This window comes from Cuculus canorus, chromosome 2, assembly GCF_017976375.1.
Source record: "Cuculus canorus isolate bCucCan1 chromosome 2, bCucCan1.pri, whole genome shotgun sequence".
In the NCBI taxonomy this organism is placed as follows: domain Eukaryota; kingdom Metazoa; phylum Chordata; class Aves; order Cuculiformes; family Cuculidae; genus Cuculus; species Cuculus canorus.
The window spans coordinates 125851040-125866199 of NC_071402.1; the positions used below are offsets into that span (position 1 = coordinate 125851040).

At 40.3% G+C, this 15160-nt stretch overlaps 1 protein-coding gene across 8 annotated transcripts; it reads right to left on the reverse strand.

Moving 5' to 3' along the window:
• Nucleotides 1–1492: 1492 nt before the first annotated feature.
• On the reverse strand, nucleotides 1493–15125 carry CBX3 (chromobox 3). 8 transcript variants are annotated; one of them, XM_054059158.1, is made up of 7 exons: nucleotides 15004–15073; nucleotides 14120–14183; nucleotides 13632–13682; nucleotides 9762–9904; nucleotides 8620–8785; nucleotides 7172–7266; nucleotides 1493–5849 (listed from the first exon to the last, which is right to left on the reverse strand). In XM_054059158.1, the coding sequence occupies exons 3-7, from the start codon at nucleotides 13653–13655 to the stop codon at nucleotides 5723–5725; spliced, it is 555 nt and encodes a 184-aa protein (XP_053915133.1). In that variant the 5' UTR covers nucleotides 13656–13682; nucleotides 14120–14183; nucleotides 15004–15073; the 3' UTR covers nucleotides 1493–5722. The 8 variants fall into 8 exon arrangements, 7 of the variants coding, with proteins under 7 accessions (XP_053915133.1, XP_053915129.1, XP_053915132.1 ...); XM_054059154.1 differs by lacking the exon at nucleotides 14120–14183 and adding an exon at nucleotides 11740–11865 and having other exon boundaries at nucleotides 15008–15068; XM_054059157.1 differs by lacking the exon at nucleotides 14120–14183 and having other exon boundaries at nucleotides 15008–15112.
• Nucleotides 15126–15160: the final 35 nt, after the last annotated feature.

Below are 15160 nucleotides of genomic sequence, written 5' to 3' on the forward strand. Positions count from 1 at the left end.
AACTTGCAATAGGAAAGAAAGCCCCAGAGAGGCAGAACATGAGTGGAGCCTTGGTGGTACAAAAGCAGTGGGCAAGAGCCTCATGAAAGGGCCCAGAGGAGCCCTGACAAGGGGCTGTGGTCAGCGCTACAGAGGACAAGAAGCAACCCCTGGGACACCCACTCCAGAAGTCAAGAAAATTCCTTCCCCTAGATGCGGGGCATGAGGGCCATGGAGCAGCAGGCACCTAACCAGAATGGCCCAAAGGAGCCCTGGCAAGGGTCCGTGCTCAGTGCTGCAGAGGAAGGCAAAAAAACCTGGGGACACTTGCTAGCCCACCTCAGAGGAAAAAAGCCTTCCTTCCCCCAGTTGCAGGGCATGAGAGGTGATCTTCATGGTGCATGAGCAGCAGGCAGTAACCTAGCTAAAATGGACTGGAAGAGCCCTGACAAGTGGTTGGGCTCAATGCTGCAGAAGCAAACAAAAAAATTGCTCTTGATTGAAACAACGCAACAGCCCACAACAACCCCATACAATGCTGTAGGCTTGGGGAAGAGTGTAAACCTGTACAGTGGAAAACAACCTGGGGTGTTGGTTGACAGCCAGCTGAACATCAGCCAGCAGTGTGTCCAGGTGGCCAAGAAGGCCAACAGCATCCTGGCCTGCATCAGAAAGCGTGGCCAACAGGACCAGGGAAGAGATCATCCCTCTGTGTTTGGCACCGGTGAAGCCACACCTCAAATTCTGTGTTCAGCTTTGGGCCCTCAGTACAAGACATTGAGGTGCTGGAGTGTGTGCAGAGAAGGGCAACGAAGCTGGTGAAGGGTCTGGAGCACAAACATTACAAGGAGCAGCTGATGGAACTGGGGTTGTTTAGTCTGGAGAAAAAGAGGCGGAGGGGAGATTTTATTGCCCTCTACAAATACCTGAAAGGAAGTCGCATCAACGTGGGTGCTGGTCTCTTCTCCCAAGCAACAGGTGATGGGATGAGAGGAAATGGACTCAAGTTCTGCCAGGGGAGGTTTAGACTGGGTATTAGGAAAAATTTCTTCACTGAAAGAGTTGTAAAGCATTGGAACAGTCTGCCCAAGGAAGTGGTAGAGTCATCATCCTTGGAGCTAACGATTCTATGATTCCAAGTTTCTTTACTATGCCTTTTCCTTACAAAGACAGAACTTCCCGATTATTAATCCTGCTTATAAAAAGTCAACGAGGCCCAGTGTTTTTTTACAAAGATTTGGGGGCAAAAATACATATAGATTTCAAATGGGAACCCTGTGCAGAGAAATGCACCTGAGTAAGAAAACCATTTTTTAGGAAGGAGGAGTCAGATGTAAAGCAAATGATGCCTCCACTAGCAGTCTAGCAAATCTGAGGGATTTGTACATTCAACAATGGAAAAAACCCAAACCCTGCCATCCAATACCATAGCCAGAAGGGTTCTCTCCACAGATTAAAATATTTTTGCAGACATTGCAATGAATAGAAATACTTGACCATTTATTAAAACCATTATCTAGTAAGAAAATCCATCCCAAAAGGTTATCACATTCTCAAACACTGTGTCATCAAGCCAGCATCTTTAGACATAACAACATGAGCTCCCATCTGGTGGGTGCCATCTGGAGCCCTGGGAATCATATCCTATTCTTTCACCACGTTAATAAGTCCCACAGCACTTTACATAGAAGAAAAGCACTGCTCCTGCTTGCATGGGGGTGGATCAATTGCAGGCTCTTTCTCTGTGACAAGTGCTGCCTTTTTTCCCTTTAGTTTAAACCAGCTATCATTTATTTGAAATGAGAGCCTAGAGTGCTTTGATAGGAGTCCCTGAAAGGCATTTTGGGAGAAATGTTTTCCATTTGAACTTCAAAAGAAAGTGATGTTACCCAAGCTGACAGTTGGGATCGTCCCAGCAGGAAGAGGTAGCAGGCAAACTCAAAGCTTCTGCATCTCTTTCTAGGTTCTGCTGAGATAAAGGTATCGCCAACCACTTTTACCTCAGCCACTGCGGACCCTGCCAAGTGTTGTCATAACTAAAGGCTGGGAGAATAGCAAATACCACCAGGAGGAATGTGCTGGTGAACAGTGCACAGCTGAACCCAACAGCTAGTCAGCATACTCGATCTGCAAAACAAAGCACAACTCCTTGAGCTAGTGGAGACACAGCTTCAAAAATCTGATGGTAAAAATGTGGCTGTTTGACTGCAACTTTTTGCTCTAGGAACCATACAGCCGTATTTCCATGGTATTGTACTTCAGCTTGTAATGTGCATTAAGTCTCTGCAGCAAGACTTTTCATATTCGGGGAGGCACCTCAGAAACAAATTTAGAGGCATCAGGTTTGGCTGCTACTCCAAGTTTAGAGGCCTCAAGTCAGAAGAGCAGACATATCTTCACATAAGCAGCTAAACTCAAAAATTGAATAAAAGGTGACATTTTGAAAAGAAATTCCAAACAGGAAGAGGACACCAATGGTAAGGACAACACTGAGGATGTTGGAGAAAGCTCTTGGAACAGGAAAGGACACTGTTTTATAGTGCAAAAGCCTAATTCATGTGAATAAGTAAGATAAATAATAAAGTAGAGTTAAAGGAAAAATGTACTTTCGGTTATAATTGAAATTAAGGTAACATATATTGAGTCCTAAACGTATTATAATCTATTACTAAGAAACTGTTAAGCAATTTTAAAGAGAACTGAACCATAAATCTAGAATTACCACAACTCATGTAGAATTTGTTTGCGTTGAACTTAAAAAATTCACTTACAATGCTGATAGCTTTTTTTGCAGGTAGTACGAATATTCATTTCATTCCATTTAACATAACATTTAACTCCTATTCCATTTAGGGGTTTTGTTCTTTCCTAGCAAAGTAGTAGGAACCAGGTTGTGAGAAGATGATGCCAGAACTGACCATGATTTGAATTTTGCATGACCTAGCACTACATGGTTACATTTAATGCAAGAGTATTTTCTTCAGCCAGGGTGAGGAGCAATACTGGAGCAAGCACTACTGGTTTGGGGTTTCTTTTTGTTTGCTTTTTTTTTAGGACAGCAGCTTCAACACACAGCGATCACGAAATGACAGCCTGAAATCTATTTGTCTTGGTATAAGAAACGACAATGACCAGAAACCTCTGCACAACTCACTAACTACAGAAGATATCTCATTTATTTAATCAGTCAATTTTAAATTAATAACATTTGTTAACTTCTTGCATATGTATGCAGCACATTCAGCATAATTTTTACATAACTTGTAACTTTAACGTGTTGCATTTAATTACTATAAAAATGCAATTTGACATAAAATGAGGAGGAAAATAAGGAAACAAATAGCAGTCAGCATTTCTACCATCATAGTGTAAAACATTAGAAACCTAAATAATTACCTAACAAACTGTAAAGTTGTTTGAATGTGAATACAGTGCATTTTTATGAGTCAGAATAAAGAACCAAATATAATGTAAAAGCTGTATCTAGCTGTAAATCTATATTTTAAAGGTTACAAATTGAGAATCAACCTTTCAACAAAAATGTCTGTCAACCACTTACAATAACCAATAATTTAAACCAAATGTTTAACCTGTATCACTTCAAATCAGCAACTTCATATAAACCATATCCACACTTAAAACAAAGTATAGAAACTGAAAAGTTTCTGACAATAAACACAAAATGTACAGTAACAGTTTTAAGACTCTTTAAAAAGCACTCCATACTGAAGAAGCGGGCAGGAGAATGCAAGCTGCTTTGGAATTCTTGTTTAGCCTGTGCATTTCTCAAGCTACTAGCTAAAAAAACAAGGACTTCAGAAACCTATATACTAGGTATATAAATATCCCTATTATAGACCCCAAAGAATTAAGCCACGAACTCTGTAGAAGACTTGCACACATGACAAATTTGAGGTAATTTCACTAAGGAACAGGCAAGAGATTCTAGCTGGTCTCTGAAACTGTCATGACCTGGTGCAAGGGAACCTCCACACTAACAGGGATACCAGATCTTTCCCAGAGCCACAAGCTCATGGTGACTAAATTCTGCCCAAGCCCAGAAACAAAAACTCTTGAGAAGGCAAAGCAGTTACACGTAAAAAGGTAATTTAGCATCAGTTTAGTCACCCCAGTGTTTAACTATAATTATGTTTTACAATGACAAACTTTGATTCACAATGTAAATGACTTTTGACACTATGGGAGGACAAATAGTTACAGTAACGATTTGTGAAACAGTATCAAAAGAAGATGGGTTGCTGACTAAATTTCTTCATTCCCTCCTCAGCACTACATGAGTTTCCAGCAACACCCATCTTTTTTTAACCTCCTAAGAATACACAGCTGGGCAATGTTAACTGTCTCACCTAGGGCACTGATGGGAGCATATTACAAGATTTTATTTTTCTTTTAGTCAAAACTCTCAATTAAGGGGGATTCTGAAATAAGCTTGGCCATTGACATATGAAGAGGCACAGCTCAAGGTATCTACACCATGGCATTCAAAACACAAAAGATGTGCAGATGAAAGCAAGTGAAAAGAGAAATGGCAACAGGAGAAAGAATGGAAAAAGGCAACTTTCTTCCTCCCGAGTTCCCCATCCCATACTTCTGCCTTTCTGAAGGCATTCTCCAAACAGCTGATGACAGGATTAATTTTAAAACTAAATCTGAAATGGAAACAAAGTCTTTTTTTTAAAGTATATGACTTAAGTATCTTCATTAAAATATTCCTCTTTAAAGGCAGAGCTATGTAAGTATTCTTCAGGTGGTGGCCCAAAGAATAATTCCATCTGGATCACCATTAGTTACATTACAGCCTTGTATTAAGACCTGAAATTAAAGCAAAGGCTGATACTGTGAACACATCATGTATTTCCTAGTATACCTGCAGAGGCCGCTTGGCCTTGGGACCAGGGGCCATACCTAGGCAGTACAGTTGCTACCTGCGACTTGTGGACAAGTACCTAAACCACATTTATTTCACAGCCCCTTCCAAACTGAAAAAAGCTATGCCTCAGGCATTATTCACCAAAACAATATAAAGAATCAAAGCCTGGTATTTGTCTGGTATTGTGACTACAGAGTAGCAATGGGGTAATACTACTTAATCAATCTAACCCCCCAAAAAACAACTTGCAGTTAAATATATTACGAACTGATAGCTTAACATATCAAAAGTTCAGAAATATCATACCGCTTCAAAAGAGTCACAGCCTATCAGTATAAAGGAAGAATATAAAACTATTTTATTGACCACTGTTCACCAGTATTTACAATAAAGTAAACAATATACAGTCTGATAACATTCAAATTACTACAAAGTTAGTTTTCACATGGTCTTCTTCAGACCAAGTGATCCCAAATACTAAAAAGAATGAATCTACAGGTTTAAAGGTCTAGGTTTGGGAAAAGAAGATACATGCACATCAATAGTATAGAAGACTACAAAACATCTGTGAGTTTGTTTAAACATTCATTATGTTTCTGTAATAACTATGGAAGTTTATGAATGTTTTATAAAAGCTTTTACCTAATATGGAGGAAGTAGTAGTATCAAATGCTCTCTTGTGATAAATGAAACGAGCTGCAGAAAGCTTTTATTTACTTGCCGTTGATGCAAAACACACTACTTCAAAAAAATATCAAATTTGATTCTTGTTAGAATGTATACCTCTCACATTGCTAATAAATCAAATTTTGGGGTTTAATATTCATATATATAAAAACGCAATGCAAACAATTATTGTGCTTCATCTTCTGGGCATGAATGCCAAGTTAGTCGCTCTTCATAAAAAGCGATTACGATCTGAGGACACTTCACGTTAGCTTCTTTGGCCAGCACCAGATCTGCCTCATCAGAGTCTTTCCTGATGTAGAAGAGTGGGATTTAAGAAAAAGCATAATCATTAATTCAGTAAAATTAGCAACTCTTGGTAGATTGTAAGTTCTGACAAGAATGTCAGCTAGAAATCAGTTTTCAGTATACCTTTCACTATAGCTACCAAGCATTTCCATTCTAATGGAGAGGTTTCATAGCTGTATCTCATTTCCTTTTCACTTTTTTATTTTTTTCTGTTTGAAAGGAAAATGCTGTTCAAAGAAAACCATTTATATAGTTACCTATTTGCAGTATGTAATGAAAGAAGTAGAACTTGGCTATTTTGTCTTTTAAAGAATAATCAAAACTTCGAAGTGGGACTTAAAAATCAATAGCATCAGCTTCTTTTTGCATGATTCCTTTGTGCTTGATTTTGCCAATTACCACTACAGAAATTCAAATAGTCACTATCTATACTTTGCAACTCTTTCAAGTCTCACATAAAATTTGTAGAGAATCTGAAAAGGCAAAAGGGATACAAAATCCTCCCAAGCACTGATCTTCAACAGTCCAGGCACATCACGTGATGAATCATTTCTCTGGAGACTGCTCAGTTTGACTCCATTCAGAAAAAGATGCCCTTCTCAAAGTTTGTGGAAAAAGACCATTCTTGCCATCCCACCACCATGTGATATCTGACCCTCTGCAAATGTTAATTCAATCTCTTGTATTCTCAACACTGGAAAAAGAATTAGTTGTATCCTACTTGTTCACTGAAGAAAGAGAAGGAGTTTTGCGTTAACATTGTAGCTAATGAAGCTGGCCTCCCTCTGCCCTCTCAGGAACCAAACTCCCACCATCACTTTCCTCTCTTACCAGCCCATAATGATAAACCTGCTCTCCATATTGTTTGTTCTTTATCTTAAACTCAGCTTCCTCCACTAGCTCCTTTCAATTCTCTCTCTACTTGGTGGCACACAAAACAGCTGGCACTATGTTCACTTAAACTGCTGGCTATCCAAGACCTGGCTTCTGCTATTAAAATCTGTAAAGCTGGAGTTCTGCCTGCCATTCCCTCAGCAAGAACACTACTGTGATCCAGCTTTTCCATGCGAACACCAATTTTTCCATATTTTATCAGAACCCACCTTTCAAATTTCTGCTTCTGTAAAACTGAATCAATAGAACCTAATCACTTTGGAAGAGGGAATATGTACTGATTGATCATAAAAGCTTTGTTTTTCTAAGAATACCGGGTTAATAAGCAGATGACCGCCTGTCTCACTCCTGAAATGAAGTTGTCCAATTAGCCTAAGCGCAACTGCCTTCCTTTATCTTAATATGGACCAGAACTGTGGATGTAAGACTTACCATTTCATGAGGAACATAAGCTCTCCACTGCTATCTGTAGCCCCAATTATCCGCTCAGGATCAAGACCCCTTGCAAACCCTCTTGGTTTATCGACCTATTGAGTAAGTTAGAAGATCGTTATCTAGTTGAAGACAAAGTTCTGTTTTGTCATTAGAGCTAGATATATCTGTGCTTACATAAGTGTATATTGGAACAAAAACTGTGCCTACAGTTATAAAGTTACAATTTTTATAAATGTCTAAAGATTACATCAATTTTATTTTTTCATGACTGATCTTCAGGCCATGTCATTTAGATGTAGAGAAACAATGAAGGACTTTTACACCAGCATTTCTAGCATTTATGTCTGAAAACTCAATAGACAAACAAGTGATCTGAAAATCCTCATAGCAGATAAACAAACAGCCATGACCTGTAAAAGCAACAAAAGAGGCAAACCAAGAATACACTCCTGGAAGTTGGAAAACCAAATCCTTTTCAGCAAAACAACAGGCTTGGGGTGGCTTAAGCCAACTGTAATACTGCACTCTCAGGGAATACCTCAACTCTTCTAGGCTCACTGAGATTGCATTGGTGGTAAGGAATATCTCAATCATTTCCTGTATTAGTTCCTCTAGTTTCACAGTATCCTTTTTGAGACAGTGGCCACTACTGAAGCCACACAACCTATTTTACACAGAAACTAATTCATTCTTTGTATTATTCATCAACTATCCCTTCTGATGCCTTCCAAGCTTTTTGAGAGTAACCTCATCCAACAGCTGTCTTCAGTAAACTTCTTAACATTGCAACCCATTCCATTTCAAACTGCTAGTTTGAAAGTTTGAAGAAAAATGAACTATCGAACACATTTTATACAGCATTATTTTGTACTTATCAGCACTAAATTCGTTACAGTTTGTTCATTTAAATTGTAGGAGAAACCTAGACCTTTAAGAAAAGGTCAGCTTTCTCCAGTCATCCTTTCTACTTCCTATTCACCATCATGTCTGGTCCTACCTTATGTATGAATCTGCCTGGTCTTCACATTTTGCCAACTTGCCACTCACCTATTTAAAATCAAATACTAAATATGAAAGCCAAACGGAACTTCATCTTTGTTCCACTCATGAACCTTTCACTCTAACACAAATTGATGGCTTAATATCATGCATAAGTAACCCCTAACCACTCTTACTGTCAATTACTCAGTAAGCACCACGGGACAATGCAAGAACTTTTAGTCATGTCAATCAATCACCTTTTACCCACTGTTTGGACAGTCTCATTAACCACCATGAATGATTTCCCTTTTCAAACCACAGTTTCAGATGCTGTGCAATTTCCAGTTTTAAACCCATGTTTGGTCTCATTCTCAAAGTCATGATAGAATTTGGGAAGGATGGGGAAGGAGAGGTAGGGAAAAGACACAGGAAAAACAAATGTTAGCACATGAACATATACTTACAGAATCACGCTTTTTCTTTGATTTACTATCATCAGATTCACTATCTGACAAAGATTTTCTTTTGGCACCATCTGTTTTTTCTTTACCAGCTTTCTGAGAGTTCAGAAAAGCTTCGATTAGCTCTGGACAGTCTAAGTTTTCTTCAGGTTCCCATGTGTTGTCAGCACTGAAACATACACACATTTATGTAAAACTGTAAGGAGAAGAAAACTGTAAAACTAGCCACATGGCTCACCTTAAGCAAGTTAAATTTTTTTTTTCTCAATATGTAAGGCAGATTTCTTAAACCTAAGGATGCTTATCTTGGCATCTTTAGTAACCTCAGTATACTGCATTTGATAACTGAAAGAAGCATGCTCTGCTATTGTTGAAAAACAATGTTCTTAAATTGTAGATACAGAATAAGCAACTCTAACACCTGTGGGATCATGGGAGTTAAAACAAGCAATCCCCCACTATAACAAAACCTACCTGTCCATTTAAACTGACTCTTTTCGTTGGTTCCTCTAGACTATTCAAGTGAACAAATTAGACGATACGAGCACTAAGACTTAACCAGGAAGAGAATTTACAAACAGTTTATGTTTTAAGCTCTTATATATACTCTCAAAAGTTATCTCTGAGCACTGAGATCAACTATAGCTAAAACCACCTCCCTCCTTCAGCTGATTCAAGGAGGGAAGAAAGGTTCTGTGTCCAGAGATGGGCACTGCAAATGTATCAGTGAGTGTGCGTTTTGCTAAATAAAATTTTTAGAAGTCCATGAATGTTCTCTACAACTAAGCACCTCATCAGAAATCCTCATGCATGAATAAAGCCACACCGCTACTGCACAAGCAGGATGTCTACAAATTATTTTCAGTAACTAAACCATATTTTTACAGCTTTAAATCAGACCCTTGGATACTAAATACATTGTGTTTTGCATTTATGCAGTTATCACTACACAAATTCAGGTGCCACAAGGCAAAATGTTGCAATGCAATTATTTTGGGAGGTATGTAAAAATAATATAACTGCATGTGTAACTACTTATGTTCAAATGCTCGGTGTACCACCTTTCTTCAGCTAGTAGTGTGCCTGAAAGAAGTATTTAGCATCTAACATGCAAGAAAAAAAAAAAGCGATAGGCAATGCCTTACTCTGTAAATCCTTTCCATTTCAAGTAGTATTCCACCTTTCCATTTACAACACGTCTGTCCAGGACTTTCTCCACAACAAATTCTTCAGGCTCTGCCTCTTCAACTTTTTTACCTTTGCCGTTCTGTTTCTTTCCCATCTTGTGCTACAAAAGAAATTCAGAATGACATTATTCATTTTTTCACTTTACACAGTTACTCCACTGGCCAAATCCAACTTTGCTCAGTAAACAGCAAAGAATTATGCATTTATTCATACTAAAGCCAGAAGCTCAGACTCCTTTTACGTTAGTGCATGTGGTCAGGTAACCTGAGCGAGACACGTTAATGTTTTGGGTTTTATCAGTTGCTTAATGAGACACCCAACACAGTCTTTAAAAAGGTGAAATACTTTTGCCCACACACTCGGTGCCTCCACTCCCCTTACAAATTTAATTCTCAGTGCTACATGCTCAAAAAATTACAAAGCTTCTAAAAGTTAACTCTGTGCCTATGAAAAGGCAGAGGGCCAGAAACAGCGTAAAGCAGAAGCAAAGGAAAGTACTAAGGGAACTGTGAAAGTACATAAAATAGAGAAGGAATGGGACTAAAGAAAAAAGTGGTTACTACCTTTTCCAAAAATGAAAAAAAATAAGGTAGCTGATGGAAGCAAGGCTTATAATGTATTGCTACAAACAAAATACTCATCAATAACCTGTAATTACTGAACAGGATGCATGCTAGGAGTATTCCATTACTGCAGTCCTTTTTCATTCTTAGTCATGCACCCACGTAACTTACATTCAAACAGATGTTACCAAGGTGCATAAATCTAAGACAACTACAGCACTTAGCACATAAATGAAATTTGCTAACTTAAAAAGTTTAAAAGCTTTGGGTTTACATTTGATACTTCAAATAATATTCTTTAAGGTCTTGAATTAAATACTACATCCACATCATCCTCAAGGCATTCCCAGTTTAATAAGGCACAATTAAATAGTAATAGAAGGACACATTTCACAATTTCCATGTTTGTAATCTTAAAAAGATTGGAACAAGCTTATCACATTGTCATATCACATTTCTGGAGCACTAGCAGACCCTAAGCTGTCTGCCTGCCATTTTGGACTGCACCTTATAAGGAAACCGTTAAAAGTGGCAGCCATAAACTAATGGGAGCACTATTAAGCTCTTAAAACATATAGTCATGCAGCACCCTAAATCAAAGTGGACAGAACTAATTCCTCACTAATGCACTTTCTATAGAACAGAAAAGTAACAAGAAAAAAAATTGCAGAGCACGTCTATCTATTTGATGGCCTTTCTCTAGTCCTCCCTAGAATTAATGCAGGTTAGTTTGAGAGCACTGCAAAGCAATTGTTAGACTTTGCAGAATTTTGTCTTGATGTGGTGAAAAGAGTGTATGTTAGACACAAGAAAAAACATCCTGTTTTTGTAAACCGAAGATTTGATGTAGATTTTTTCTTTACAAAGCCCTGCTTTTGTGCCCCTTATTTTCAACAATTATTTCTCCCCTGCAATAGCTTTACTCTGGTTAGCAACCCATAAATTGAAGATGCAAACAATGAAGATGAGGAAAAGTTTCAAACAGCAAGTTTCTTTATATATCTCATGTGACATTTGTTTTGATTTGGAAGCACAGAAGAGAGATTATCTAAAACGGAGCATGTATTTCCAATTAGATTTTAACTGCCTGCCTATCCCAGGTGTATTTTGACCACAGCATTCATTAAGTGTCAACTTAAGCACACTGGCTTTTTTTGCCTCCACAGGAAAAAGAACATAAGACTGAAATTGCAGGAAAATAAAAACATGAAGATGTCCAAGGCTTCTATGAAGGCAGCTTCTTTCAAGAAATGGAAGTGTGAAAAAGAGAAATGGGTAGAGAGGAGGAAAACAAACAAACAAAGAAGAACAAGAAAGGGGGGGAAAAAAAAGACACAAACACACTATACCATAGTAATAACATTATAATTACTGGTGATGAGGCAAGCAGGCTACAAGTGGGGAACATCTCCATCTGTGTTCTCCGCTGGACTAAAATTCTTTGATTCAGTGGAAGATTGTTTTCTGGTACTCTTTTCGGCTTCACTAATTCTTGTCACTTAAAGATAAATGTTTTGGATTTCTGTATCAAAGCAACAATTTATTTTTTTTTTAACTTTAAGACTTACATATCTATATAATCTTCCACAGAGGAAAATTAATGTCATGGGGATCTGTGTTTTTTTCTTAAAGTGCAGTAAGAAACAATAAAATAAAGAGTATGTCACTTTTTGTTTCTATATTAGAGGTTTAACTAGGTCTTGTGCTTATCAGCACTGCTCTCCCAACTCTCGAGCGTTTCCAACCTATTAAAATAATACTTGATTGCAGAGCCTGCAGAAACACCGAACATTTGTTAAAAACCTGTATGTTCTGAAATCACATAAGCCAATGAAAATCTCGGCCTACAAGCGAACATGGCACCTGACAAAAGCTAAAGGGTACTAAACGTCCACTAGATCCCTGAAGCTCCCTTCTCTAGGGTTGCATGTTGTAAGCTGTAGCTTGGGTATTTGACCACTGAATGCTCATCTGCCGCTAGTTTCCCTTTCTGCATTCCGAAGTCACATATGACAGATGCAGATGCTCTCCAGTGGATAATAACTCTTTCTTCAAGGGGCAAGATCAAAATACTGATGCAACATTATGGTGAAGGGCTTTAACACACAAGAGGTAACAAAATCGGAAATACAATTCCAGAGCTATGCTATCCCTTAATACATCATCTAGGTTTTGCATGCAAATACATAATGGAGCAGAATTAGTTATGGTTCCCATGGGAACCGTAACTGATTTTCCTGACCTGTGCAGCAAAATTCTCAACAGCATCAGAAGATTAAAAATACTGCATTCACAGATTCTTTTCTCTCCCCGAGGCATCTCCTCCCCAGGCTGGCTACCTCTGTTTCTTCTTCAAATTAGGGAAAAGCAGGGCAATCTAGAGGAAGCACTCCATAGCATTTCTAAGGCAGGAGTTAATACAAGTTCTTAATACATCTCAATCCAGGCCAACCACTAATCATTTCAGTAAATTTAAGAACAAGACTTCTGAAGGTGCTATAAATTACTTGTTCTGCTATCCAGATTTTGAATGGGACGTGTATTGTTGCTTACTTCCCCGTCTCAACCTTAGATGCACCTCATGCCATACTTTTTCAGTTCTCTTTCACAAAACTAGCTAGCATTATTAGTTGAATGGTAACCAGCAACCAAGTGCTCTTAGAAGTCCATATTTGAATGTCAAGCAAAGCTTTAGAGGACTTGAGATCCATGAATGCACCATTAAAACGGTCCAGGAGGGGTTGACATCTGATAATCTCTGCTCCTATGAAATTCAAAGAAACTGTTATTTGTTAAAAATCATTTCAAAAGGCATCTTAACTACGCCACATCATTTCCCAATAAAGTTATTTTTCATCTACAAAGACTGCCTTTTCTTAGGCAATTAGCTTTCCACAAATACACTGGAAAAAATTAAACGAATATGCGATTTGGATTTTATATTTTACATAAATGACATACTACATGGTGTGCTGAAAGGAGGCTAAAAAATCCTTGGTGTTTTTTTACTGTAGGACAGATGAAATAGTGCAGAATCCTTTAATTTTTCTCCCAACAAGTCTCTTTAGAAATGGCAGATTATTATTAAAGTCAAAGACAATGTCCTTTCTAGTAGCCTTACTTTCTGGACCTGAAATTTTGGTCAGAATAATGCTGGGGAGGGGAGATGTGGATGTATCTTTTAAATGGAGATGCCGAGTTTATAAGTTTTAAGAAAAATATGTTGATTAAATCCTTATATACTTTAGGTGTGCATGAACTTACCAATGTAGTTTTATTGGAGGCCATTTTTATTGCAGACTTGCAGAGCTTTTACTAGAAAAATGCACGACAATTAAAAGGAAGTTTACATTACTCAAAGAAAGGCATCCCAAGACAAGCATGGTCCTTGTTCCAACCCCCATGTATTTACTTCATATAACATTTCTAACACAGATTAAATCCAGAACAAAAAGTAGGTTACTACTTTGTCTGGCATTACCCAGTAACGCACCGTTATGCTAGCCAGGGTAAACGACACTGACAAAGTGGTACATAGGGTTGAAAAAGTTTGTTCCCCGAGGCCTTCTGAGGCCTAGAGATGTTTCTAGGGAAAAGGGGGAGGACCATCAGGGATGCTCATTTCCTTAAGCCCAATATGAGTTCAAACTCTAGCAGTTAATAAAGCTTTATATCTAGGTACATTAACTGCAAATCTGGTGGGGAGCAGCTAAATATCTGCGGTGTAATAATGAGTGACCCATTACTCTTACATCGTAGTAAACGCTTATAAACAGCAAATATTTATCTTCATGCAACTATAACGCTGCCCTCCGACTGTCAAGTTTGCAAGAGTTAAGGTCCTAGAGCGATATTAACTCAGCTAAGCTGTACATACTACACATTTAACAAACGCAAATGACGTTCAACACGATCCATCCCCTTTGCCATGTCGTTTCTCTCACCGGCCACCTCCTCAGGCACGTATTGTCCCCGCCCCACCGCAAACTAAAGAACTGTTAGAATTCCCCACACGCCTGGGCAAGGCAAAAGAGAAAGTCCTTCAAGGCCAGGAAATCTCTCGGACTGGGCAATCCCGCCCTGACAGGGGAGGTGGATTTTGGCAGTCCCGCAGGCGAGGGGCAGGGAGCGGTGCCCGTGAGAGAGGCGGGAGAAGGGGGAGAAGAAACACCACCAGCACCGCTCATCACGGCCCCGCTCCGGGGGCTGCAGGCCGCCCGCCATGGGCGCCCGAGGGCCGCGTTTGTGGCGGGGGGGGGGAGGAGGAGGGGGACACACACGGCCCCGGCGCGCCGCGCCCTCCGCCGCCAGGGCCCCGTCCCCGCCCCCCGGGCCCGGCACGCGCCGCCGCGGGGACACCGGGTGGCCTCGGCGGTGGCGGGCGGACTGTGGCTTTGTCTCCCGACCGCGTGTGTCACCGCCCCCGCGGGCAGCTTCCCCCTCCCCCCCCCCTCGCTCCCCGCGGAGAACCCCGCTTGCCACGGGCCCCCCCGGCACCGCGCGGGCAGCGGGGCCGCAGCCGCCCCCGGGGATGGCGGGGGACACACACACACGCAGGGCTGCGCCCCGCATCGCCCCGCGGCGCGGGAGAGACGGGCGGAGCGAGAGAGAAGAGGGGAAAGAGAGAGAAGGATACAGACTTCAATGGTGCCCAAGGCGCTCGGGGTCTCCCGTCTCCTCGTCGCTCTCGCCCTGCGCGCACTGAGAACGGCGGCAGCGGCGGCGTCGGAGGGGGGCGAGGCGGGGGGTGGGGGCAGGGCGGAGGGGGTGGGGAGCGGCGGGGCTGGGCTGGG